General features: G+C 39.5%; 2 protein-coding genes across 6 annotated transcripts; one reads left to right on the top strand and one right to left on the bottom strand.

Moving 5' to 3' along the window:
• TMEM220 (transmembrane protein 220) lies at positions 1 to 13,598 on the top strand. 2 transcript variants are annotated; one of them, XM_081162486.1, is made up of 6 exons: positions 1 to 117; positions 789 to 818; positions 3,573 to 3,633; positions 4,765 to 4,888; positions 6,358 to 6,417; positions 12,454 to 13,598. In XM_081162486.1, the coding sequence occupies exons 1-6, from the start codon at positions 28 to 30 to the stop codon at positions 12,587 to 12,589; spliced, it is 501 nt and encodes a 166-aa protein (XP_081018612.1). In that variant the 5' UTR covers positions 1 to 27; the 3' UTR covers positions 12,590 to 13,598. The 2 variants fall into 2 exon arrangements, with proteins under 2 accessions (XP_081018612.1, XP_081018613.1); XM_081162487.1 differs by lacking the exon at positions 6,358 to 6,417 and having other exon boundaries at positions 7 to 117.
• On the bottom strand, positions 11,041 to 26,258 carry ADPRM (ADP-ribose/CDP-alcohol diphosphatase, manganese dependent). 4 transcript variants are annotated; one of them, XM_081162483.1, is made up of 5 exons: positions 26,108 to 26,258; positions 23,360 to 23,449; positions 20,150 to 20,767; positions 19,194 to 19,310; positions 11,041 to 16,373 (listed from the first exon to the last, which is right to left on the bottom strand). In XM_081162483.1, the coding sequence occupies exons 3-5, from the start codon at positions 20,748 to 20,750 to the stop codon at positions 16,063 to 16,065; spliced, it is 1,029 nt and encodes a 342-aa protein (XP_081018609.1). In that variant the 5' UTR covers positions 20,751 to 20,767; positions 23,360 to 23,449; positions 26,108 to 26,258; the 3' UTR covers positions 11,041 to 16,062. The 4 variants fall into 4 exon arrangements, with proteins under 4 accessions (XP_081018609.1, XP_081018607.1, XP_081018608.1 ...); XM_081162481.1 differs by lacking the exon at positions 26,108 to 26,258 and adding an exon at positions 25,904 to 25,921; XM_081162482.1 differs by lacking the exon at positions 26,108 to 26,258 and adding an exon at positions 24,762 to 24,779.
• Between the last annotated feature and the right edge of the window lie 109 nt (positions 26,259 to 26,367).

Raw genomic sequence — 26,367 nt, 5'->3', positions numbered from 1 at the left:
GCCGCGGCCCCGCCCACCTCCGCAGCCATGGCGCCCGCGGCCGGGTGCGCGGGGGCCCTGTGGCGGGGCTGCAATGCGCTGATGGCCGCCTTCTTCGCGCTGGCGGCCGTGGTGCAGGTCAGCGGCGCGCCCCGGCGGCGGGCGGCGGGCGGGACGGGGCCTGCGGGCCCCACGGGACCCGGCTCCGAGCTCCGGGCCCGGGCCCGCCTGCGGTGCAGACCCACCAGCCGGCGGGGTCGCAGGGGCGGGGGCAGGAGTTGGGGCTCGTGCTTCCGGAGCCCACCTTCTCCCCCGAGACGCAGGTGTTTTTCCCGGGCCCCCCGCCCCCAGGTCAGTGGCTGGCCCAGCGGGTCCCAGCCGGCGGCGCCTTCCTTAAGGGGCTGCCCGCGGGTGCGGCTGCCCGCAGCTCGCCTCGGCCTGGGAGCGCACCTCCAGAGCTCCTCGAGGCCCCCACGCCCGCCGCCCGCCCCTCCTCGCAGCTCTCCTGGCCCCTTGCGACTCGGGGCCGGGACAGCACCCCAGCGCTGGCCCGCGGGTCCCGGCTCCTCCGCGCTGCTTCACAGGACCGTGGGGGCGGGACGGCACCCACCTGCCGCGCGGCCGGGAGCCGTCTCCCAGCGCGGTCGGCTGGACCGGGTCTTACTCCCGTTTTGTGTCCTCCGTGCCTGCCGGGTGCTACCGCAGCGTCTGGCATGTAGCAAGTGATCGGGAGGACTCAAAGGGCAGGCCCAGGACGGGAGCGGGTGCTGCCAGCGTGTCTGCTAACGGCTGGTATTCTGGCTTTCCAGGTAAACGATCCCGACGCAGAACTCTGGGTGGTGAGTATGCGCTGCTGCCCTCCGTCTGAATGACTGTGGAACTGCGCCACACACAGTCGTATCTATTGCTGCCACCCCCTCCAGTTTGTGTACTTAAATACTCAGAAATCAAAGCACTTGTAAGCTCTCTTCCCTAAAATATTAGGGGGAAATGGGTCAGAGAAATAAGGTAGTGTGTGTGACAATTCAGAATTTTCCAGAGACACAGGGTTTTTCAGCAGTATTCCCTTTGAATAAAATGGTCTGAGGATACTGTTTTTGAGGGCATCTCTGAGTAGAACCCTCAAGGTCAACTGAACCACTCTTCATGAGTTTCTACCCAGATATTCCAACAAACATCTGACCAGAAAAGGCTTAAGGCTTAAGATTTTTGGTTTTGCTAAATCTGTAATATAGAAAGTAACTGAAGCCCATAAAACCTGCAATATACATTGAACCATTAAACCATTTGGAGAAGGAATCATTCCACACATTTTCTGAAATACCGATTTTGTCCAGTTTCGTTCAGCACAGATACACAAGACCTCACAATATCACCGATGCGATGATTTTAGGTTTTGGGATAATGTCAACCATGAACGTATTATCAAGTGAAAGCATTGGGAATTATAATGCAAAATTCTAGTCAGGTTTTTCGTGCAGAAGTACACTTCACATTGTCCAGATTTACTTCTCTGCTCCAAATAAAATTGCCTCTTCCTCAGCACTCTAGCTTGTATCCTTAGTTCCAAATATTATTTCCCTGCAGACAAGCCTCCATTATACAGTTTAATGTTGAATTTACAAAAGACTGCTAGATACACCCACCTGTATGTCACCCTGGCTCCTCAAACACACCCAAGGGCCTACCCAGCATCTTTCCCTCCAAAGTCCACTCCTGACTCACCAATTTCTATTCTCAGCAGATTCATTCTCTGAGTCACTGTCGTTCAAAACCTGTCATCCGGAACATCTCTCTATTCCTTACCACTGTCTGACATCCCCTCAAAAAAAACAAAACAACAAAACCCCCAGTGTAGTCTAATTACTTACCTGTACAGAACTTGTGCGCTTTACCTTTCACTTCAAGCTTAGATGGCACAATATGAATAAACCCAGCTGTCCTCCCTCATTCCCAGCTTAGCTCTGCATTACCTCCCACATGGACCCTTGTAATGGCTTCTTAGCTCTTCTAGCTGCCTCTAATCTTCCACTGAGAACACTTCCTATATTTGGCTCCCTACTTTGAAAACTTTTGTCACTTCTCAAGATGTTACTTAGTTTTACGGCTTGTTCTGTTCATATGTTTACAATATACTGAAGTAAGATTTTAGACCCTTTAATCCAGGGGCGGGGAACGTCTGGCCATCAGGTCAGAAATCATTTGGTCTGGCCCTGCCAAGTCCTCACCAAAGAGAAGCAGCTCCAGCCATCACATCAGGGGTGAGTTAAATGTTTGACCAAATATAGCAGGGTAGTTTTTAAGCTGATAATTTTGTATGGCCCAGTAATGATGTTATATCCAAATGGCCCTTGGCAGACAAAAGGTTCCCCACCCCTGCTTTAATCTATTAGTCACAGATACCACATATACTTGAGCGCACATTTTAAAAATCTCTGCCAAACATTTCTTATGTAAAGCACAATTAAATATTGTATGGTCTGTGTGTGAAACTCTCCCTCTCCTCAGTGGCTAAGTCATGTTGATTTTCACAGGGGGAAACTAAACCCCCCACTGCTCTAAGTGTGGTTCTTGGAAAACAGCAGCAGCCTCTCCTGGGAACTTATTAGAAAAGCAGAATCTTGGGCCCTACCCCAGAATTCTAGAATCATATCTGCATTTAATAAGATCTCCAGGTAATTCATATGCACATTAAAGCACAGGAAGTACTGGTCTAACCCTCAGTAGCAAGTCTATCCACCTGTGAGAGATGGCCAAGGACATACCAGTAATCATTAGGGATGAAGTAGGAAAGGCAAACAGAATCTGTATAATCCAGATGTTCTCTCTCCAGAGTCAAGACAGACATGTTTTCATACGATGATGAGCCTGGTCTTATTGGGCACATCTGATTGATCGTTAGTAAACTTGCTGTGCTCACTTGCAGAGATGGAATAGTGGGCTGGATGGTCCTCGGTGCCAGACACAGCAGGGCCATCTGATTATGGCTACTCCTGCCCTACTTTTCAAAGATCACTTTCTTTCATGCAAACGGGGAAAGGCCATTTGGGCAGGATGTTGCTTGGGAGAGATTTAGGAGGTCAGAATGTCTTGAGACCCAAACTCTGCTCAGTGCTAGATGAATGAGCCTTTCCTGGAATAGCCTACGGTCTAGGAGGAAAGCAGATAAAATTATGACCTGATGCGGTAAGTGCCATAAAAACAGTTAGCTTGGCCAGCGTGGCTCAGCAGTTGAGCATCGACCTATGATCCGAGATCTTGGTTTGATTCCCTGTCAGGGCACATGCCCTGGTTGTGGGCTTGATTCCCAGTAGGGGGCCTGCAGGAGGCAGCTCATCAATGACTCTCTCATCACTGATGTTTCTCTCTCTCTCCCCTCTCCCTTCCTCTCTCTGAAATCAATAAAGACATATATTTTTTTTAAATACAAAAAAAAAAAAAAAAAAAGGTTACCACTTCAACAGTTACTGAAACCCAAGGTAAATCATGGAATGTAATGGCCACTGACATCTTCTTCACTTCCTCAATACTTCTGAACATCTATGTTGGACATAATTCTTAACCCACATGACTTCCTCTCCTTTTGCTAACAGGTTGTGTATGTGATTCCTGCAGTGCTGACCTTGATTGTTGGACTCAATCCTCTTGTCACAGGTATGAACCTTGGATTCTGAATGGAGATACTTAATAAAATGCTTGTGAATGAATGGCTGTAAAACACAGGCTTTATCCTATATTTATTTTGTAACCTACTTCTCGGATTCCTTACATATGTATCTATCCTAGGTGGGTATACATGTAAAAAATTCACTCAACATAGCTGGTTTGTATTACCCATAGGGTACCTACCTCAGTTATGGGCAAAATGTAGCTGCTTTGCTTTTTATGGCCCTAAAAACTCCCAACAAACCTTAAGTTGGACAGTTTTATACTATAAAACAGCACCTTAGAAAAAAATACATTTTACATTACTTGCTAACATTTTCTTATTAATGGAGAATATTACCCTGCAAGTTACTCTTTACTTTCTTTAAAACAGCTTCTACAAGTAGGGCTTGAAAGTTCTCAGGGCCTCAGAATAAAGACTGAGTCCTGCCTGGGTGGGGGGAAAACTCCTGTTCCCTAGGTACATGGGCTCCTTGTATAGGCCCCTAGAACTCTGTCTGCATCTTTAAAGTGCGTAAGTTAGGGACCCATTCATTGCAAGCAAGGAAAAACTAAACTCACATGGGCTCTAAGCTAAAAAGTAGATGTACTGGGATACTTGAGTGGCAAGGCAACGGTGTGCTGGCTTCAGGCACTGGGCTCAGAATTTACACTTCTCTGTACTGTTCCACCATCTATTGCACTGACTTTAGTCTTGGGCTCCACATGGTAGCCTGGCAGCTCAAAGTTCACATCTTCACCACACTAAGTCCAACAGAATATAGAATCCACTTCTTTGATGTCTCCACAAGAGTCTCAAGAATTGAGTCATTGGCCCTTTGTCATCTGTTCATCCTGAGCTAAACTGCTGTCGCTAAGGGAAGATCTTGGTTAGACCCACCTCCTGGAGTGTGGGAAAAGTGAATTCCCAAAGAAAGTAAGGGAAAGGAGATGCTGGACAACCAAAATAATAAATGTCCACTAAGTTTATAATTATGGCTTTAACTTCTGTGATTTCCCTCAAAATAAAACAAGACAAAACCCAGCCAATTCTGAAAGTTTGTCTGAAAGCAGACTACAGCAAAGCAAATACAGAGACCATTTTCCCCTGGAATGTGATTCTGTGACCTGTGCTTTCAGGTAACCTTATCTGGAGGTGTGTGTCTGCAGTACACACATTCTGTTGCATGGTGTGGGCTGCCATCCTGGCGTACTACCTGCTGTCTCACACACAAGGGAACATCTTACACGAGGAAGAAGGCAGGTGAGCACTGACTTTGCTCTCTGGAGGGGCCGGGAGGAACTGAAAAATCTTCTGTTCCTTTACAACACTCTGTGCAGTGATTTAATATCTCCAACCACACCATGAAGTGCAGGGAAGGCATTATCTCCTCTACAAGTTGCAAAACTAAAGAAATGATGGAACCACACTCAAACCCAGCACCATCTAGCGCACTCCATGATCACTTCTCCTGGCAGCCATTGCATATCCCATTATATTACCATCAGGCAGTTGGACTTGGTCCCCTTATAATGAGCAAGGGTACTATACAGTCACAGTTCAGTCTAATCAGGTGAAAACTCCATCAGCACTGACTCAGTTCTGGTTCAAGCCCAAGTCTTATCTCCAAGTGTGACCAGTCAGTCACCTCAGAAGTCTACCTCCTTCAGCCTTGCCCTGGCATATCTCAGTCTCCCTTTGTCAGGGCCATTTATTATTAACTCACCCTTTGCTTCCTCCCAGCCTTGACTTCCCAGCCTGATAGTTGGATTCCTCTTTTTTTTATCCCGTTGCTAACACCTGCCAATAGGGAGACTTACACTGTAAGTTAAGCATCACTGATGAGGCGCTGCTATATTAGGCCCTAATCTTTGGAAAGCTCGATCAGGTTGGGCCCCTCAATGGGAACGTAAGCCAAATGGGTTGAATCACCTCCACCTGCATGAAGCCTACAAGGTATGGTGAACTCAAAATGGGGCTTCCAGTGGTACTATGACCAAATATAATTATTTTCTAAAAGGTAAGTGCTTTTTCAATATATGTTTTTAATTGATTTCAGAGAGGGAGAGGGAGAGAAACATTGGTGAGACACATCAATCTGCTGCCTCCTGCACACCCCATGCTGGGGATCAAGCCCAAAACCTGGCATGTGCCCTGACCAGGAATCAAACCGTGACCTCCTGGTTCATGGGTTGACAGTCAACCACTTAGCCACACCAGCTGGGCATTAAGTGCTTTTAATACTTATTTCTAGCACATGCCCACCCCAAAATTAGTCTGGTTCACACTACAAATCATTTCTCTCCACAAAGATGTGACGCAATCTCCACAATATATGCTCCAATTATTGACTTGTGCTCAATCTGCCTAACACTGGACACTATAAATACAGTGTAAAAAGCATACCTGGCAAAGCTGAAGATTTCTTGGTTGTAGTATTCTCCCGTGACATGAAGTGCTTTAGCTGTGCTTTTTATTGGTTTTTGTTCACTTCTAAGTTGGTGAACAGTCATGGAGTTCCTATCTGCTTCACAAGACGGTATTTTTATACAGGGATTTAAACTGAGAAAAGTAATGTACAAATCATGCCAGACTTGAAAATATTGTATAGATGCTGTATATCTTGGGGGAAGTCATTCAGTAATCAGAAATCAAGTGTCCTGGAGATAATGGGACGATACGCATCTCACTTGCAGTCACTTCAGAAATATGAAATGCATGCTATTTTACAGGGAGCTGTCTGGTCTGATGATTATCGCAGCATGGATGACTCTGTGCCACAGTTCATCAAAGTAAGTTTTCAAACCAGATGTGCTCAGGGTTGATCAGACCAAGCAGGTTAGTGAGCATACTGAAACACAAATAAAAACTGTAACCTTTTGAAAGAAAAGTTTCCTACCCTAAGGAAAGCTAATAATAGTTGATTCAGGGTTTCATGATCATTAATGCTTTCATGAATACCAGTTTCCTACGTGGCCATGTAATCACAGGGAGTTGGCAGTGTAAAGGATGCTCTTCAGGGAGAAGGAAAATGATCTCAGGAGGAAGCTTGGAGGTTTAGGGAAGAATGAAGAGCAACATTTTTTAAAAGTGTGAGTACATATAAATGAACATTAACTTTATAAAACAATAATGATGTTTTGTGGGCTTAAACAGATAAAGAAAAAAATATATAAAAAGCGTAGCATGTAAGTTAGAAGGGGATAAATGAAGGTATAGTGTTCGAAGGTCCTTACGCTGTCTAGGAAGAAGTACCAATTTATATTAGACTTTGATAAGTCAGGGATTCATGTGCTAATCCTTAGGGTAACCACTAAAAGAAAAGAATGAGTATAGAGGCAGGAAAAGAGAAGGGAAAAAGAAAGAACAGATGGGAAGACAGGAAGCCGATATTTAGAAACCCAAGTATATGAAAAATTACATTAAATGTAAAAGTTCCAAATATTCCAATTAAGACTTGAAATTTTTCAAAGTGGATAAAAAGGTTAAAAACCCACTAAACACTGCTTACAAAAGACAGCCCTTAAATATACAGAAAGATTGAAAGTCAAAAGATGGAAAAAATGCACCATCCAAGCACCAACCAAATGAAAGCTAGTATAGCAATGTTCATTTTAAAAAGTAGACTTTAAAGCCAACGTTACAGAGAAAAAGGACTCTCCTGTGACTTTTATTTCAAAATATTCACATATACAAAAGCAGGGAGACTAATATAATGCATCAGCTGTACCCATCACCTAGCTTAAACAATTATCAATGTATGTCCAATCTTGTTTCATCTATATCACTGTTTTCTCCACACTTATTTTGAAATAAATCCTAGGCATATTGTTTTATCTGTAAATATTTCAAAATGTATCCTTAAAAGATAAGCACTTAAAAAAAAAAACAAAAAAAAAAACCCACTCTACCATCATCGCACACAAAAAAGAAGACTAATTCTTCAGAATTGAGTTTTCCAGTCAGTGTTTACATTTCCCCAGCTGTCTTGGAAATGTTTGCTCCTCTGTGCTCTATATTTCCAATAAATTGGCGATTAGATCTAGAGGCCTGGACAGATTCTGGTATTTCTACTGTTACTACTAAGCAAAACTACTTCCTGGGTAGTATTATGTACTTCCATCATAATATACATAATGCCTAGCTGTTTCTTTGTAATGTTGATAGTCTTTGTGATCATTGCCTAAGTCCATTAATTCATTTGCATTGCAAAATGGTGCTATTCTAACTACACCATTCCTTGATTAGCTGAAAACTTCTACAAAGAGAAACTTCAACTTATCAATTCTTTGAGATACAGATCATAAAAGGAAAAATGAGTACTGTTGTTTTAGTAGTATCGTTATAAAGTTGTGGGTTACAACATAGTTGATGTTTTTTTCAGTCCATTAAGTTATCATCTTTATTGATGCTTCAACTGTTCATCTTCAACCAGTGGCACTTTTATGAATAGGTTTGGATCCCGAGTTTTTGACATAACCTTAGTAATCTTTTATTGCTCTCTGGTATGACAAAATGTTCCAAGAAAATGTTGTACATTTAATGCCCCAGGCTGGAATCAACCATTTTCCCAAAAACCCCCGGTTACTTTTGGCAGATAATGGTATTTAGAGGTCACAATCCAGGCATGAGTAGTGCTCGTTGCTACTGGACTGGTCATTGGTTCTTTTTAGTGGACAGAACTAGGAAATTCACATGTATGTGCAATATGTATACATTACACATATGAAGACAATTTTACATATGTACTTAAAAATATCTTATGAGTTCCTACTAATGCTAGCAATTCAAGAACACAGATTTTCATTTAACCTTATCGGCAATCTTACATCTGTATTTCCTTTTAATCATGTCAAAAAATATCTAGTCTCAATATCCTCAACATAATTCATTTGACTTATCCCACACTACAAACACAACCTCAGAACAACAATGATTACTGAACACAGATTTTTTTGGAGTTTTTATTGTTGTTGTTAAGGAATAGCCCTCTAAGGGATGTATATTCAAATTACTTGGGAGACTCTGTGTGCTAATGCTAACAAGTGAATACAGTTTAAGTTCATTTTACTTTCATTTCTAGGGATACCTTTATTAAAAAATATATTTTGTTTTGCCTGGCCAGCGTGGCTCAGCGGTTGAGCATCGACCTATGATCCAGGAGATCACGGTTCGATTGATCAGGGCACATGCCCGGGTTGTGGGTTCGATTCCCAGTAAAGGGCGTGCAGGAGGCAGCTGATTAATGACTCTCTCATCATTGATCTTTCTCTTTCTCTCCCTCCCCCTTCCTCTCTCTAAAATCATAAAGATATATTTAAATATATATATATGTGTGTGTGTATATATATATATATATATAGTTTTATAATTATGTAAAATATCTACATGGTCCCAAAATAAAATTTATAAGACAAAGTATATTCAAAGTATTCTTAGCTTCTTGATTCCCCCAAACCTATACTCTCCCTTTTTCTACAGGTGAAACTTTTTTCAATTTTATCATTTATCCTTCCATGACTTCTTAATGGAGCAATTATGTGCATTTATTTGTATTCCTACTCGATAAGTGGAGGCATATTATACACAACTGTCTTCTCTGATTTTTCTGTTACTACACCCTAGAGGTCATTCTGTCATATAGAAAGACTTTCCTCATTCTGCTGATAGGTCCATAGTATAGCTAGTCCTCATGGGTTTAGATTGTATCTAATTTTGCTATTAAATATAATATCAGCATAGTATAGTATATTGTCAAAATTCTGAATTTTTACTAATCGGATAGTTGAGAAATGGGTAGTTTTAATTTGCATTTTTCTTACTAGGAGCAAAAGTGAGCATATTTTCATGATTAAGAACTATTTGCATTTTTTTAATATAAAATATTGTTTTATCCCTGTTTCAACCTGCTTCTCTCTAAGGTTGTTAGTCTTCTCTATTTTTAGAAGCTCTTTATATACTACAGCTATTAACCCTTTGTGACATAAGCTGAAAAAAATTTTTTTTGCAGTTTCTTACTGTCCTTTTACTTTGCTATGAAAATGTTTGGCTTTTAATGTAACCAAATATCAATCCTTTCCCTTATTGCTTCTGGATTTGGAGTCACTGGAAATCTCTTTCCTCTTAGGTTGTAAAGAAAGTTTTCTTCTAATACATGTATGGTTTCATTTTTACATTTAAATATTTGATCTATTTAGAATTTATCCTAGTGTGATGGTACAAAGAATTGATTCAGTATGATCTTTTTTCCTTTTGGCTATCTGGTTATTTCAGTACCACTCACTTATTAAAAAGTGGATTTAAGATGTCATAGAAAGACACTTTTTAATGACTAAAGATTCATTAAATCAGGAAGTATAATAAACCATTATATCAGATAATAAGAATTCTAAATTTGTATATAACTAATAACATAGCCTCAAAATAGATAAAACCAAAATTGACAGAACTAAAAAGAGAAGTTAAAAACCTACAATCATCTTGGGAGGCTTTATGAGACTTCTTTCGGCCACTAACAGTACAAGAAAACAACAACAAAAATCAAAATAATAATAGACGATTTGAGCTACACAATAGAAATTTGACCTAATGGACATATACAGAACACTAGCACCAAGAAAGGCAGAATTCACACTCTTTTCAAGTACATGTTGAGTATTTACCAAAAAAAACTGTATGCTGGGCCATGAAATAAGACCCAACAAATGTCAGAGAATGTTCTTTGACCACAGTGCAATTAATCTAGAAATAGTTAACAAAAATAATAATTAGACAATCATTGTATGTTTGGAAATTAGGAAATACACTTCCAAATAATATTTGAGTAAAAGAAATCATATGGATTTTCGAAAATATTTTGAACACAGTAAGGAGAATATTAAAATTTGTGGAATGCAGCTAAAAATCATACTAAGAGAGAAAATTATTGCCTAAATACATATATCTAAAAAACAAAAAAGGGTGAAGCTAAGCTTCCAAAAACTTAGGAATTCCCCAATTCAAGAAGCTAGAAAAAGAATATCAGTTTAACCCAAAGAAACAAGAAAATAAACAAAAGCAGAAACCAATAAAACGAAAAGTCAGTGTGAAAAAGAGAGGATTAAGTAGGTCAAACATACATTCTCCGAAATGATCTGCAACATTGATTAGCCTTGGCAAGACTAAAAAGGGAAAATAAATTTGAAAATGTAGACAAAAATGGACAAATTCATTGAAAAATACAATATATCAAAACTGACACAAGAACTACTCAGAACAGTCCCATAACTATTAACAGAAACTGAGTCCATAATTTAAATTTTTCCTAAAAGAAAAACAATATCTAGACCAAATGGCATAACAGAGAATTCTGCCTAACCTTTAAGAAATAATGTAAAATTTCAACAAACTCTTCCAGACAACAGTAAAGGAAGAAACACTTTCCAATTCATTTTATTAGGGCAGAATATTCTTGATACCAAAACTCGATAAGAATAATACCAAAAAAAGGCAATTACATCGCAATCTCACTTATGACCACAGATGGAAAAATGTTAAACAAAACATTAGCAAATTAAATTCTGCAATATATAACCCAATCACCAAGCTGCGTTTATTTTAGGAATACAGCTAGTTTTAATATTCAAAAAGCAACCAATGCTTTCTACATTAATAAAAGAAGAAAACAAACCATCTCCTCAATCTACACAAAAAGAGCATTTGATAAAATTCAACATCCATTCACGATAAAAGCTCTTAAAAAATAGGCATACACGGTGAGACTTTCCCTCTGAGATTAAGAATGAGATGAGGTTAGTCACTATTGAAACTTCCACTCAACATTGTTCTAGCTATTGTCCTAGCCAGTACAATAAGGAAAGAAAAAGAAATAGAAGGCCCAAAGACTGAAAAGGAAAAATTAAATTTCCAATGTTTCATGGGTAACATAATTATATATATAGAAAATCAAAAAGAATCTAAAAAGTTATTTGTATAAGCGAGTTTAACATGATTGCTGGATACTAACTCAATATACTAAAAAACAAATGTACTTTTATCAGCAAGTAACAAAATAACAACAAAAAGTTACCATTTATAACATAAAAAATCAATTCCCTAGGAATAAATCTAGCAGACACATGCAAAATATCTATACACAAAACTATAAAATATTATAGGAGAAATTAAAGACCTAAATATCAAAATAAGGAAGACCTAAATAATTATCCTATGGCAGTATAGGCTAAACTTATTACTGGCAAAAGGATAAATTAATGAAACAAAACAGAATCTAGAAACAGATCCATCCATACAGAGACCCTTGACTTATGATACAGTGACACTGCAGGGTAGTAAAGAAAGGCAGTCTTTTTAATAAACAGTGCTGGAGCAATTGAATATTTGTACCAGAAAAAAGCTGAACCACCCTTACCTTACAACTTTCATAAAAATTAATTTCAGGTGGATTACAGATCTAATATGAAAGCAAAACAACAAAACTTTTAGAGAAGATAATATTTTCAAGACCTTGGGGATGGAAAGTTTTCTTAAACAGGACACAAAAATCATTATGAAAAGATCAATTTTAACACTGCTTAATTAGTCATCACTTCAGTTCTCAAAAGACATCACTGAGTGGGAAAAGCTATTTGCAGCACATACAAACAATAAGGATTTGCATTAAGAATATATAAATAATAGCAATAGGCTGTATTTAAATACAGTTGTTAAAAAGGGATCATACAAAAGAGTAATATGTATTTTACCAAATTCTATCTTTATACTTGTTTCCAAAGCAATCTGTAATTTTTATTGAATTTTTACTTATAATAATTTTTGTGTCTTTACAGGAATCCAGTTGGTGGAAGAATTCAGTTGGCTATTGCCACTATAATTGCTCTTTTCCCATTTATGGCATGGGTGTACATATATATTAACAAGGAGATGCGTTCCTCCTGGCCAACTCACTGCAAGACAGTAATTTAAATGAAGAATCCTGTTCTCAAAATGAGAAATCTCAATTTTTTATAAGCATAGATTTTATTTTTTTAATCCTAAGAACTTGTTAAGGCTGACTACAATACAAGATAGGGTTGGATGGAACTAGTAAGAGACAGAGTCTGACATTCTATTGTGTCATAGTATAGTAGAAAAGGCAGTTGAGAAAAGGTTAAGAAATATGAATTCTAACTTAGCTTCCTCACTATCTATGTGACTTGGGCAAATAAAGAAAACCTCCTGGTGGATATTTCTTTATCTGTAAAACAGGATTAACACTAGATCTACTTACACAGTTGGGAGGATTAAACTAGATTATATGAGAGCACTCTGGAAATATAAAGTGCTTACAAAGGGCTACACATGATTAGAGGGAAGAAGGGTTTGGTTAATTTGATAGAAGTAGATGTTCTAATTTCCTTTCATTTAATTGGTACAGTGCCATGAACTAAATGAGCAAACATGTCTGGAAAGAAAGGATAGTTAGAATAAAGGAATTTGGAACCAAAAAGGAAACAGGGAACATTAATTACACTGTAAATGTAAAAGAAGACCAAAATTTATACACATTTGAAAAAAAAAGAATGTCAAAACCCTGGAGTGAGACCAGTTTAGAACTATCCTCTCCAACACCATAGCCACTAGCCACGTGTTGCATTGAGCACTTGAAATGTGTCTAGACTGAGGAAGTGGGTTTTTTTTTTCCATTTTAATTTAAAAACATATCAATTCAGCTACTAGAAAACTTATGTTTGGGACACTAGTTTTAAGTGTGTTTGGAATAACCTGGGTACGTGAATCTACTTCTTCAACTGCAAATTTTATATCTAAGTGTAGATCAAGTATTTCCAATGAAGTCAGTGTCCAAATGGATGGATTTAAGTACAAAATATATATACCAGATTTTAAAGATGTATAAAAAATGTAAAATTTTTATGTCAATTACATGTTGTAATATTTTAGATATATTGGGGTAAATAAAATATATTAAAGTTCATTTTATGTGTTTCTATTTACTGTTTTAAATGTGACTGCTAAAATATTTTAAATTACTTATGTGGCTCATGTTATATTTCTGTTGGTCAGTGCTGTTTTGGAGCATCTGGATGGCAATCTTTTCACACAGGCTAGCATCAAACTCCGTAGTCAAGACACTGGTTCATGAGACTTAGGAAACATTTCACTCAAAAAGTATTAGCACCAATTGTATGTCAGGAGAGTGAAAATGAGCCTGGTAGTTTGTCTCTATTTTTATATCCTTTAATACAATATTAAGTCTTCTGTAAATGTTTGTTATAGGAGGTATGCATGTGTTTTATTTTACACAATGGCCACTGGACAGTCAGAAATTCTTGATCAAGATTTAGATAAGGTAAAAGGAGAGGGGGAAGCTAGTTGCTATTAAAGCAAAGTGAAATTCATTTTAAGGGTTTCAGTATTCCAGTGTGTATTTATTCTGTATATTTATGGCTTTTATACCTTTTAGGATAACTTAAGAAATGGACGTATTTGCAAATTCTATATAGAACCAACCCATCCTCCATGTCATGTTTGATTCTGTGCTTAAAAGACAGTAACGTTCCAACTGGAAAAAAAGAAGTAATGTTCAAGTACACTTTCATCATATCTGCATCTCCCATAACACACTGTGAATTCTGTGAATATATAGTTCCTTTTAAATCTCCATAAGTATATAAAAGGAACTTTTGGTAGAGTACCGCCTTTAAAAAAGAACATTACTGAAATTACTTTTAAGCTCTACTTCTCAATTGAAGTATTATTAGTAAGTTTAATTTTCTATTATCAAAACCTGTCTTCTCGCCCCAATCTTTTTTCTTCCCATTATCACTCTTGTACACCAGCCTCTCATTATCTACTGCCTGGACTCAAACACAAACCTAATCATATATTGCCCAGCTCTGAGTCTGAGGGCTCCTCACACTGCATGGCAAGTTAAACTCGAACTCTGCTGGCCATTCAAGGCTCTTCCCACATAGCCCTCGCCTAACCTTTTCCTGCTTTCTTTCTTGCCCTACCCCAGCAACTTTTGGTGACTGCTCATGGCACTACTGGCATCTCCCAAACTCAGCATATCCTTCAATGCCTCTGCTTATGCTCTTCCATCTATGTGACATGCACTTCCGCACCCATTTAAACCGTGTCTTTCTTCTTGAAGTCATCCCTAACCCCTCAAACAAAAGCAAATTCCTACTCCACATTCCCACAGTCCTTCCTTCACACCCTTATATTTAGGGAGCTGTCTCACCATCAAAAAGTTGGTGAGCGCAGGGAGTACCTTACAGTCACCTCGGAGGTAGGGTGAATAATGGCCCTCAAAGACGTCCCGGCCCTAATCTCCAGGAACTATGAATGTTACCTTATATAGCAAAATGGAGCATTGCCCTAACACCATCTCGATCTCAGCCCAGTGAAAATAATTTCAGACTTCTGACTCCAGAACTGTAAGAGAACACATGTGTTATTTAAGCCACCAAGTTTGTGGTAATTTGTCACAGTAGCCATAAAAAACTAATACACCTGTAACCCCCATGCCTAGGTACTCAGCAGGCACACTCATGTTGACCAGTATTGGTTTATGTCTTACTGTTTTTAAGCCCTGAGTCAAACTTTCTCTTCACTTACAGTACCCATTTGCCATCTAGTAAAGGTTTCTGCAAATAAGCCTTAGCACATATGACAACTGAGTTGAATATGTCCCATTTATTTACAAAAGGAGTCAAAGGTGAATTCATTTAGCCTCTATCCTCATACAGCACTAGCTGGTGGCCCAAAAAGACCCCGTAAGCAGGCACACAGCTACACTGGCCCTTGGTTTTGCCTTAGGTGGAATCACGAGGGACCACATAACTTCTCTGAAGGCCCTTCTGATAGCCTCACTCGGGAGGGTACACATTCACCTAGTGAATGCGAGCACCATTCATTTACCTGGGAAGTAACATGATAGTTTTGGTCTACAAAATAGGAACACAAGCCTATGAAAGTACAATATGATGGATATTCTGAGAAAAAAAAAAAATGTCCAAAGCTCATTTGCATGGGAGGGTTAAAAGGAAAAGCTTTACCTGAGCTTACTTTTTTATTATGAATTTTAAGGTACATAGCTAATAAATAAGCATATTCTCCTTGTAAAAAGTTAAAATTATGTCTCAGGTAAGGCTAAAATAAAGTCTGTTTTGAAGACTACCCCTCCTCCCCCCTTCATCTCCTCCCTGGTTCTTTCATGCCACTTTCATTCATTTTCTTTCCAATTTTCAGCACTGGATATATGACCCAGAAATGACACTTCAGAATGTCTGATGAGCCAACACACACTGAAGCCATAAATACATTGTTATGCCAACAGAATACTAAACAATGAGACTGAGGATTTAGGGGTGGGGTAGGGGAGCAAAAGCATAAAGCTAAGTCATCCTCGTTCTATAAAGACAAAATAAATCAGACTAAAAATGGAAAAGGTTTTTCCTTTTGTAATTCATAATTCTGTCTGTAACTCGGCCTCTCCCTTTCAAAACCATTTTGTCAGGATAGACATAAACTGTGCCAAAAGCCTGGCTGTCCGGAGCTGTTTCAATAACCCCTTCCAAGTTGACATGGTGCACACCAAAAATATCCTCAGAGTAGCCACCATCATGAGTGTGACCGGCGAAGAAACACACCACACATGTATGAGACCAAATGACCGTGAGCGCATCTTGGTAATTCCAGGCCAGGCATACAGTGTCAGAGGCCTCTGGGTAAATGGGAAGATGACCTGTTAAAGAGAAGAGAGTTATGAGCCAATTAGGATATACCACTTTCACCGAAATAAATGGCTAAAAACTAGTACTCAGGAAAACTGTGTATTGTTCCCTTGTTATGGACTCAGACCAGTGAGGCTTCACACACATGAAGAACAGGTCATTTACAGCCACGTCTCTGGAGCGTAAAGGAAGGTGAGACAGTTCACATACAAGGGCAGGGGCCACAGTAGAGAGAGAAGCCTTGTGAGTCCCAGGATGTACACACATCAAGGGAGACCGAGGCATCCTGCTCAGGCCAGCGCTGCGCTGGAGTCCAGCCTCCCTGACTTTCCTAAGTACAGGAGTGTTTTACACACACACACACACACACACACACACACACAGGCACTCTTAGATAAAAGAGTTTAGGGATGGACCATTGAATTACATGTCAGTTTTATAAATACTCAGTGTTTTATAAAGGACTGATTTATGCCCCTTTAGACCCTCCAGAACGAGATAGCCACAGCCATTTTACAGATGAGAAAACAGGGTGGGGTGACAGTGGGGAATAGTCACACTAGGTCCCACGGGAGATTTGTGGAAGTAGAGCCAGGAGATTTTCAAATTCGATGCCGCAAGACATACATGAGGCCACATCCTGTATCAGGCCACCCTTTCACTCTGGAGTACAGGTACAATAGCTCACTGATCTTTGTTTCTTCCCATGAAATCACTTTTCTCTGTTACTGTTTATTTTTACTCTGAATACTTTTATTCTGCTTAATACTAGTGTGTACTATAAGTAAAAAAAGAAGGGGGCTAATAGTGCACACCTGCACGCACACACTCAGCCCTCTTCAAGCTGCAACAAGGGCTAAGGGTCCAAAGAGGCTATGTGACTTTCCAGACCCAAATGCCACACTGGATTCACCTATTAAATAAATCCCTGTAGCACTGGACACAATTAGTTGCTCCCTTCTTGAAACACTTGGCTTCCAGCACTGTACTAATTCTCTCAGCTACTAATTCTCTCTCCTTTGCTGGTTCCTCATTTCCCCAGTATCTTATCAGAATAAGAATGCTTGGTTCTTGGGATTCACTTCTGTCTACACCTAAAGACTTGGTGATCTCTTAGTAATATACATAGTTTTAAATATCATCTGTATTCTTTCAGCTTCTACATTCATACATCTAGCCTAAACTTCTACTCTGAATTTCAGATTCATTATGTCCAAACTGCTTACTCAACATCTCTGCTGATGTGTAACAGGCATCTGAAGTTATTATTTTCAACCTTGAACTCCTGAACTCTCAACCCAAAATCCCCTCCTGCTTCAGTGTTCCATATCTCAGCTAACAGCAATCCTATCCTTCCAACTTCATGGCCATAACTTGAGAATTTGGCAAAATGACATCTGAGTAGCCAAAAGGAAAGTGAAAAAGCAAAATCAGAAAATTTTCAATAGTCATTTTAAACTTTGTCTGAGGCACTGAGTTGTTAAAGGTTTGTTCATCTAGTTTATAAGCATACAGGAAAACAGGAGAAACTTAAGACACTGATAATGTAGGTAAGTGCACTGACATAAAAATAAAGAGAATACAGGATAGCATGGGAAAGGGGCTAGGATACAAAACATGGGCTCTCTCGTCTCAGTTCTGCAAGTAGCTTTATGATTTTGGCTATGTAGTTGAATCTCTTTTGGTTCAGTTTCCTTATCTTTCAAATTAAAAGGTTTTACTATGTGATCTCTAGGTCCCTTTTAGCTCCAGTATTCTCTAAAATAACAAGTACAACCTCGCAGTGAAACACTAAAAACCAGAGACAAGTCAAGAAATATCCCAGTTTTTGAGGCCCCTCATTGCAAAGCCAAAATAGGGTCACATCATGCCAATAACCTGAAGGTCCCTTACAGTTTCCAAGCCTTGAATGACACTTCATATACTGATGTCAGTAGAAACACTCCTAACTCCATCTACATGTTTTTACTACGTCAGTGGAAGATAAGTGAAAACTACATATGTAGATAGAAACTTAATTTTACATTAACTCTCTGAACAGCCAATCATTTTCCAAGAGTTTTCACGTTCGCAATTTCATTTGATCCAATATTGAGAAAACTGCAGTTTGTAGGTTGGACATATGCCCAGTCACAGAGCTCAGAGATATGAGCCAGAAAGGCATCCTGTCCTTGTGACCCTTAGTCCAGTGTTCTCATCCATATGCCACATCAATTAGATCCCCAAAACAAGGGATCTAATCTCAGCCCCCAAACCAAGTACACGAGGCACAGTGCAAATCCAAATTCAGTTGTGTATACACACGTGCACACAGTCACATCTGCGTGCACTATAAGCATCCCAGATTCCTATAGTCTCTGATGGCAGTATGTCTGTCAAACATGATTCTAAATAAAAATAATCATCATGTACGTGCTCACTGCCAGGTGTCTCTCACTTGTCCCTGTTATATCGGCTTTGCCCCCATCCAGGCAGCAGGAGCCTCTGTTTCGTGGCCACTACAGCTGAGATTTGGTATGGGGCCCAGAATGAATTTTTCACTTAAATATTACTACATAAATTGATCCCATATGGAGAAATTCTACCATGAAATCTAAAAGGTCAATGCACAGGCTCTAGTGTTTGGCAAAATGTTCTTATTTTATAATTCAATTCTTCCCTGACTCAACCTTAAATGTTCATCTCATATTTAGATTCAATGAAAAAATTTAAACTAAGCATTCATTTTATAGAAAGAGGATATCACAATATAAATGTTACTAGTATTCTTTAAAATATAACTTTTCCTATTCTCTAAAATGCTAGTATAAACAAATCATTTAAATACTTACTCACGATCACCACCTTTTCTTGGTTTGTGTCAGCGAATGTAAGGACTTCATTCAACCAATTCAGTTGTTCTTGGCTGAATCCTCCATTAAACTGGACAAACTGAGGCTCAGGAAGTCCTAAAATGAATTCTGTAAGTCAGATCCATCAAATATTTTCTTCTCATTAGTGCATTCAAACTTATCTAATATGGATAAGGTTATACTTTTCTTCAGAAACATTTGGCAGCAGTTGACTTAAAAAAGGAAACCACAAGAATTTAGAATATACAAATCACACTACCTTGCTCTCAGTCTTGACACTCTTCTGCTGAGTTCACTAGCTTCCTGCTACACTGAAAATAAATCACAGACTCAACTGTGTCCACTTAGCTCCTGCAAAATCATCCTGCACAGTGGCCCTTTCCTGCATTCAATGCCAAAGTCTTATTGTGCTCAGTGCCTTTGCATTAGCTTTTCCCTCTGTCACAAATACTCTTCCCAAGGTCGACTCCCTCCTGTCATTTAGGTTTCTGCTTAAATGGTTTTCTCCTTGGAAAGGCTATCTATCACTACCTAAACTAAAATAGCCCCCTTAGTCCTACTTTATTTTCTTGGTAGTATATGTCATTGTGGAAATAATCTTGTTACTATTTCATTTACTACCAATCCTGCCCACCTACTTTTCTTGTTCTCTTCACTCTACTCATTAAAAAAGTGATATTGTCAGTAGTGCTTACAGTCCTAAATAGTTATATTCCAGAAAAAGTGCTCAGTCCAACAGGCATTCAGATAGCTGTTAAATAAATCTTGAGCCAACAGCAACCACTCCATGCGCCACGAGGCTTGTGAGAAATCCTGACCCTGAACAACAGCGACAATATACTTTTACCTTAATCATCCATCTTCCTGCTGAATAAAAGGTAGCTGAAGAATTTAAAGACAATGTATTAGATTCTCAGCTCAAAGGAATAATTCACCTTGAGGACTATTCAATTCCCTATTTGGATTGTGCTCCTTCAGCATCTTCAGACACTGCTGGTATTTTGGAGAAGTCTGATCCACGCCCAAGACACTCAAGTCATAAGAATCGAGTAAAATGAAGCGGAATTTGGGGAACGGTACAAAATGATAAGCATAAAAACTCCCTGTGGGCACAGTCTCGGGATGCTGTTCAATCTGGTCTTCTAGAAACTTTGTGTTCAGTTTAGAGTTTGTTAAATAGTCCCTGCTGAAGTTATAGAATTCATGATTTCCCCATGTGTGATGAACTGGAACTTTAAGCATTTGAAACACGTTCATAACAAGTTCTAGTGACTTTTCAGATGCTTTATATTGCGCGTTATAGCCATCGATGATATCTCCAAGCTGAAGTACACAACAGGGTGGATGACTTTCTTTATTCCAGTGTTCAATAGCACCCCGTAAGTGAAGAAGACTATGTCTGTAGTACCTTCTTCTGTTTCCTTGGTAATTATAGCCATCTTCTAAATTAGCATATTGAATATCTGCTATAACTCCAAAGGAGAAGAGATGTTCTGAGCCCTCACTCACAGTTCCAGGACTAGGCTTATCATCCATAACCTCCGAGCAGGTTTCTGAATAAAGTAAAAAAGATAAGTAAGTTATAAACATCTTCATTTTCTAAATGGTAAAATGGATATTAAATTTTACAGTTAATCCACTAAGTAGCTTGGTATACAGGAAAGTGCATGGGCTTTAGAGTCTTAGGTCCAAGTTACCAAGTCCCTGAAATGCTTCAATTTATCTGTAAAATAGATAACAATAACCTATATTCTTTAGAAGAGTAATTTACAAGAGTAATATCCTATTAATGAATAGGCATGCTAATTCTAGTAAAGTCAAATTTGAATCGGGAATAATTTGTAATTTTTAAGAAATATATGCTAGCTTTCACACACACACACACATACACAGAGGCACCTTCTTTCACAAACAGCAATAATTCTATCAAAATTTCAGATTTTTTTTGTTTTTTTTAAAAGTCATACATTATACTCATTCATTGTTCTTTACACATTAGATTCCTGCTATGGGTTATTTTGTGTCAGGCTGGATCTTTTGTCTTTTGTTGGTGGCACGTCACTAGAAATAAGTTTCACATATTTTATATCTGGAGTAACAGGGTGAAGATATGAGAGGAATAATTTTAAACAAAAAAATCTGGCAAAGCCTGGCCGGGCGTGGCTCAGCGGCTGAGCATCGACCTAGGATCCAGGCGATCAGGGTTCGATTCCCCGGCAGGGCACATGTGGGCTCGATCCCCAGTTGGGGGCGTGCAGGAGGCAGCCGATCAATGACTCTCTCATCATTGATGTTTCTATCTCTCTCTCTCCCTCTCCCTTCCTCTCTCTGAAATCAATAAAGATATTTTAAAAAAAAAAAAAATCTGGCACAAAAACTATAACACTGATGTGACTATTTTCATTTTGAGAATAGTGGGCCCTGGTTCTTCAATAGTTGGGATATTAATTTCAACCAGCTTTTTAAAAGCTGACTGTTAACTCCCCTTCCTTACAACCAAAACTGGTATGTGAAATTCTGATTGTCAGTGTTCCGATCAAAGGTGGTGACAACTCCACAACTGGCAGTAAAGGCCAGACTTCAATCTGACTCATTTGAGAATTAGGGGCTTCTTTTCATTCTACAGCTGATGACCCTAAAACATATTTTCTATTTGATCTACCCAATTATGAGCTTCAGCTACTTTCCTTTCTTCCTTTATCTGGTTGGATATAATTATCCCTAAAACAGCACCAGAAAAAGAGATCCTAAAGCATGGCCTAGTGTTCTTATACTGGGCTTGGGAGTTTTTCCATTTGCTCACTTTTCCTGCAGTTCCCACCTGAAACCCCCACTAGACACCAGGTAAGTCTGTATGTGCGAGGGGTGGCATAGATGACATAATCGGACTTGGAAGGCAAAGAACTCATACAATTACAATAAATACAAAACTCACCTACGGTAGCTGAAAAATCTCCATTCGATTTCAAATATTTGTGATTCCAAGTACAGATTAATAGGAGAATCAAACCAGAAGGTAATACAGCAAGGACATCAGTGTAATATTAATTACCAAAGCTTAAGAGAAAAATGTTTCTGGGAGTACTTTTATCCCCTGTCAAATGAGCTTGTTTAGTTTTAACTTGAAACTTAAGAGCCTTTAAGGCAGGGGTGGGGAACGTCCGGCCCGCGGGCAAGATCATTTGGTCTGGCCCTGCCAAGGCCTCACCAAAGAGAAGCAGTTCCAGCCACCACATTAGGGGAGACTTAATTAAATGTTTGACCAAATACAGCAGGCTAATTTTTAAGTTGATAATTTTGTATGGCCCACATATGATGTTATATCCAAATGGCCCTTGGCAGAAAAAAGGTTCCCCCCCCTGCTTTAAGGTAATAATGCATACTGTGGAATTCCTAGAGAGCATTTAGTCCCAATTAATTTGATCTTCTCTCAAGAAGAGAGCATCCATTCCCTGTTCTGGTAACAGCACCCCAGTGTCTCTCTAGGTATCTACCCAGTTCCTCTCTCTCACTTCATGCTGTTTGAGGTGCAGACATGTGACCCAGGCGTGGCCTATAAAAGCCCAATTTTCCTCTGGTCAGTCCCAAGGGTCAGCCCTGGGACTTTTGCTGGAACTACTAGCAAAAGTATTAGAAATACTTCTGCTAAACTGATTAAGACTGAAATTGCTGGGGGAAAATTAACTGAGAAGAAATCTGACTGATGAAAAGAAATAGAGTCCTAGGAACATTAGCTGAATACCTGGATCCACCTGTCCCTGCGAGAACTAATCTTGGTCATTTAGTTGTAGCAGCCAATACAATCTCCTTTGAGCTTAAAGACTAACTGAATTGGCTTTAAATTTTCTACCGTGTGATTCCAATCAGACACACTTTCCACTGGAACACAGCTCAGGTTAGGGAAATTCATGGATATACTAATATTTGCCAACTTTTTAAAGAAAGTTAAGCAACACAGAAAGTACCAGCAAGGACCACACACTTCAAAGCAGCAATGTGTTCTGGAGTAGAAAAGAGATCCAAAATGCTGAATATATATGGCTTTTAAAATTAAGATTTTGGCCCTGGCCGACTGGCTCAGCTGGTTGGAGCATCGTCCTATGCAGCAAAAAGTTCCAGGTTCCGTTCCCGATCTGGGCACATACCTAGGTTTCGGGTTAGATCCCCGGTCAAGGAGCGTACAGGGAACAGCCGATTGATGTTTCTCCCTCTCCCTCGCAAATCAATAAATATATCTTCAGGTGAGGATAAAAAAATAAAAAAAATTAAATAGGAAACATGCAATTTTATTATAAAAAGAAATTATTTTTAAAAAAACCAGAAACTTAAATTCATATTGTGATTTCTTTAGGGAAGGAGACAAGGCAAGAGGGAAGGACACAGCCACATTCAAGGAAAATTAGTGAGGATCACAAGTGAGTAAGGCAGGGAAAAACAAACCAAGTGAACAGGGAACTGATTCTCCTGACTAGTTCCAAGTCTTTTATTTTATGGCTCAGGGAGATGCCAGGATCTTAGAAATATTGGTCCCAGTGGACAGAGAGCTCAAAGACACCTCTTATTAATTTAGAATTAGTAAGATTCTAATGCCATGGAACTTTTTCAAAATACCCCCCTGCTTCACCTAATACAAAAAAAGTGGGTGAGCAGAGAATGGTAATTGTTGAAGTTAGCACTGGGTACATGAGGTTTATTCTCTCTACTTTTATGTGTTTTTAAATGACTACAATATAAAGTTTTTAAAAAGTATTCAAAAGTTCAGAGAAAATAAAGTCTGGAGGAATTAGAACAACTTAGAATAACTAAGGAAATAATTTGCTTTTGGAAAGAAAGGGAAATACCAAGTTTTGTTCTGAAAGTTTTGCCTGCACTATATGCTGTTATCTAAAGCAAAATAATCCTCATCAGTTGATGTGAGATTCAACTGAGTTACAATACACAGTAATTTACTTTGTAAGTCATAAAGCACTATATGTTAAGAATATTATTTTTTAATTACATCTCTGAAAAGATGTCTGCCTGGTGAACCTCAAAATACCTGAAACATTTTATAGAATGGAATAATGTAGAAAACTTTTCAAGTTTTTCTCCAAAAATTCCTACAAGTCACGGTGCAGGAGAAGTAGCCAGTGTTTTATGAAAATCGCCTTAGGCATCAATGATTTTTAAGAATAGGAAGAAATACCTAGAGATGGTTAATTGCTGAAAATTTGCTCTAAGATGATACTAATAAAACTTCTGTAATAATTAGGACTGGCAGAAGGCGGAAGTTCCTTAAGCATCTAGGAACTTGTGAAGACAGCCCTACATTGAAAAGAGTATTTCCTTTATACTATTGTCAAAGATAAAGAAAGGGGAGGGGTGACAAACCCAGAAATTAGTAAGGAGAGACTTTAAGGGGAACTACTGCAGTAGAGACATGCTGAAAGCCTAAGCCGGAAGCATGGTAAGAAGTGTGGGGTAAGCATAGTTTTTATATGCAGAGTACATGGGATAGGTGGCTGTGGAAAGAGGAAGGCAGGGGGGAAGGTGGCCTTGAAACTTAACTGTGCTAAATGCTGCAGTAACAGCAAAGTCGAGGCAGGACATTTTTGTGGCTAAGCACATGGCGCGGATGTCTGCACCGGAGATGAAGCAAAAGAGTTCCAGTGCAGGAAGGTGTTCTGAAAGTTAGGCCTACCTGTCCTAGTCAAAACAGCCTAAAGCAAGCACAAAATTTGATCAGCCTTGTCACATGATATTATCTGTGTCCTATCTCTTCCAAGAAAGGTATCTAAATAGAAAGAAAATTAAAAACCTCATTCGGGGATCTTGGTGGTTTGATAGTAGTAAGTGATATGTTTACACTAGACAATATTTTAGATATCTTTTAACACTCAAGTTTCATAGGTCCGTGAAATCAAGCTCAGAGGTGTTACTAGCAACTCATCCAATGCATAGTTACAGAACACCTACTTTGAGTCAGAACCTGTTTAAGAAGCTAGTATTTTACTTAACATTGTAAACTTAATATGAAGAGATTGTATAAAAATGCTCTGGTAAACAAATAAAGGTAAAGCTATTAAAAGTCACCCTGGTAAACAAAATTTAACAGACCAGCTAAAACCACCTCTGAATTCAATTTTAGTTTATATGATGCGTCTGATCAATTAACCTACAATGGAAAAGGACCAGCAATAATTTCCCATGCTCACTGCTTGAACAAACAAGGTGCTTTTGTGGCTTTTTGACGATCTGAGAAAAAAATTCTCCCTGGGCAAACAAATACGCTGAAATACGCGGGTAAAAAAATATCTCACTACCCACAGGCAACTCCAAGATAGAAAATTTAGTTTAATTAAAAACGATTTGAAGTGCTGAGCAAACATTTGCTTTGAGCAGACATTCCAGTTCAACTTTGCACTCAGAAAACACGGGTGATGCTAGACTCCAACTTGACGGTTCCAGGGGAGCCGGCCAGGCAATGCTCACGCGGCAAACACCGCCGCGCAGGGGGAGCCCACCCGGAACAAGCCACGCAGCGGCGGGATCTCAAGTTAGAGAATAGAATTAGAACGCGATTTTTCTCCTTTTTCAGTAGTTTGCAAATCCACCACGGAAGTGGGGAGGGGTTAAGATCAGAGACGGAGACATACAAAGGCAGACGAAATGCATGCGAGTTAAACTTTCAGAAGGAATGAGGAACAAACTTCGGTCTGCTCTTAGCCTCATTAATGGGGCTGTGCCCTCCCCCCGCAAAGCATCCCAGACGAGGAACTCGACAAACTTCAAACCACGGGACGGAAGGCGGCCGGGGAGTCAGCGAGGGCAGGTTAAAAAACGGGGGCCCAAGGAGAACGCTGAGGATGGGATATGACGCAGCACATACGACTTCGTCCTGGGCAGTCACTTACTATTAGGTTACATTCCCACCGGGGAGTAACTGGGCGCGCCAGGCACTGCAGCGTGTCTGACTCGCCCTTGCTACCCTACCCACTCCAATTACCCTTATTAGCAATTAAAAAATAGAAGTCAAATTAGTTCAAGTGCAAAGGGTCGGCTCGGAGGTGCACAGGGGTGGACAGCCTCGCAGTCCCATCGGCGGGCCCCCACCTAGGGCAGGAGGCGGGCGCCCAGGGTGGAGGGGCGGGGGCTGCCGGGTCTGGCGCGTCCG

Source organism: Miniopterus schreibersii (assembly GCF_964146895.1).
Source record: "Miniopterus schreibersii genome assembly, chromosome: 16".
NCBI lineage: Eukaryota > Metazoa > Chordata > Mammalia > Chiroptera > Miniopteridae > Miniopterus > Miniopterus schreibersii.
Note: the sequence above shows the minus strand (reverse complement) of the source record. Positions and strands in the feature narration are given on the sequence as shown.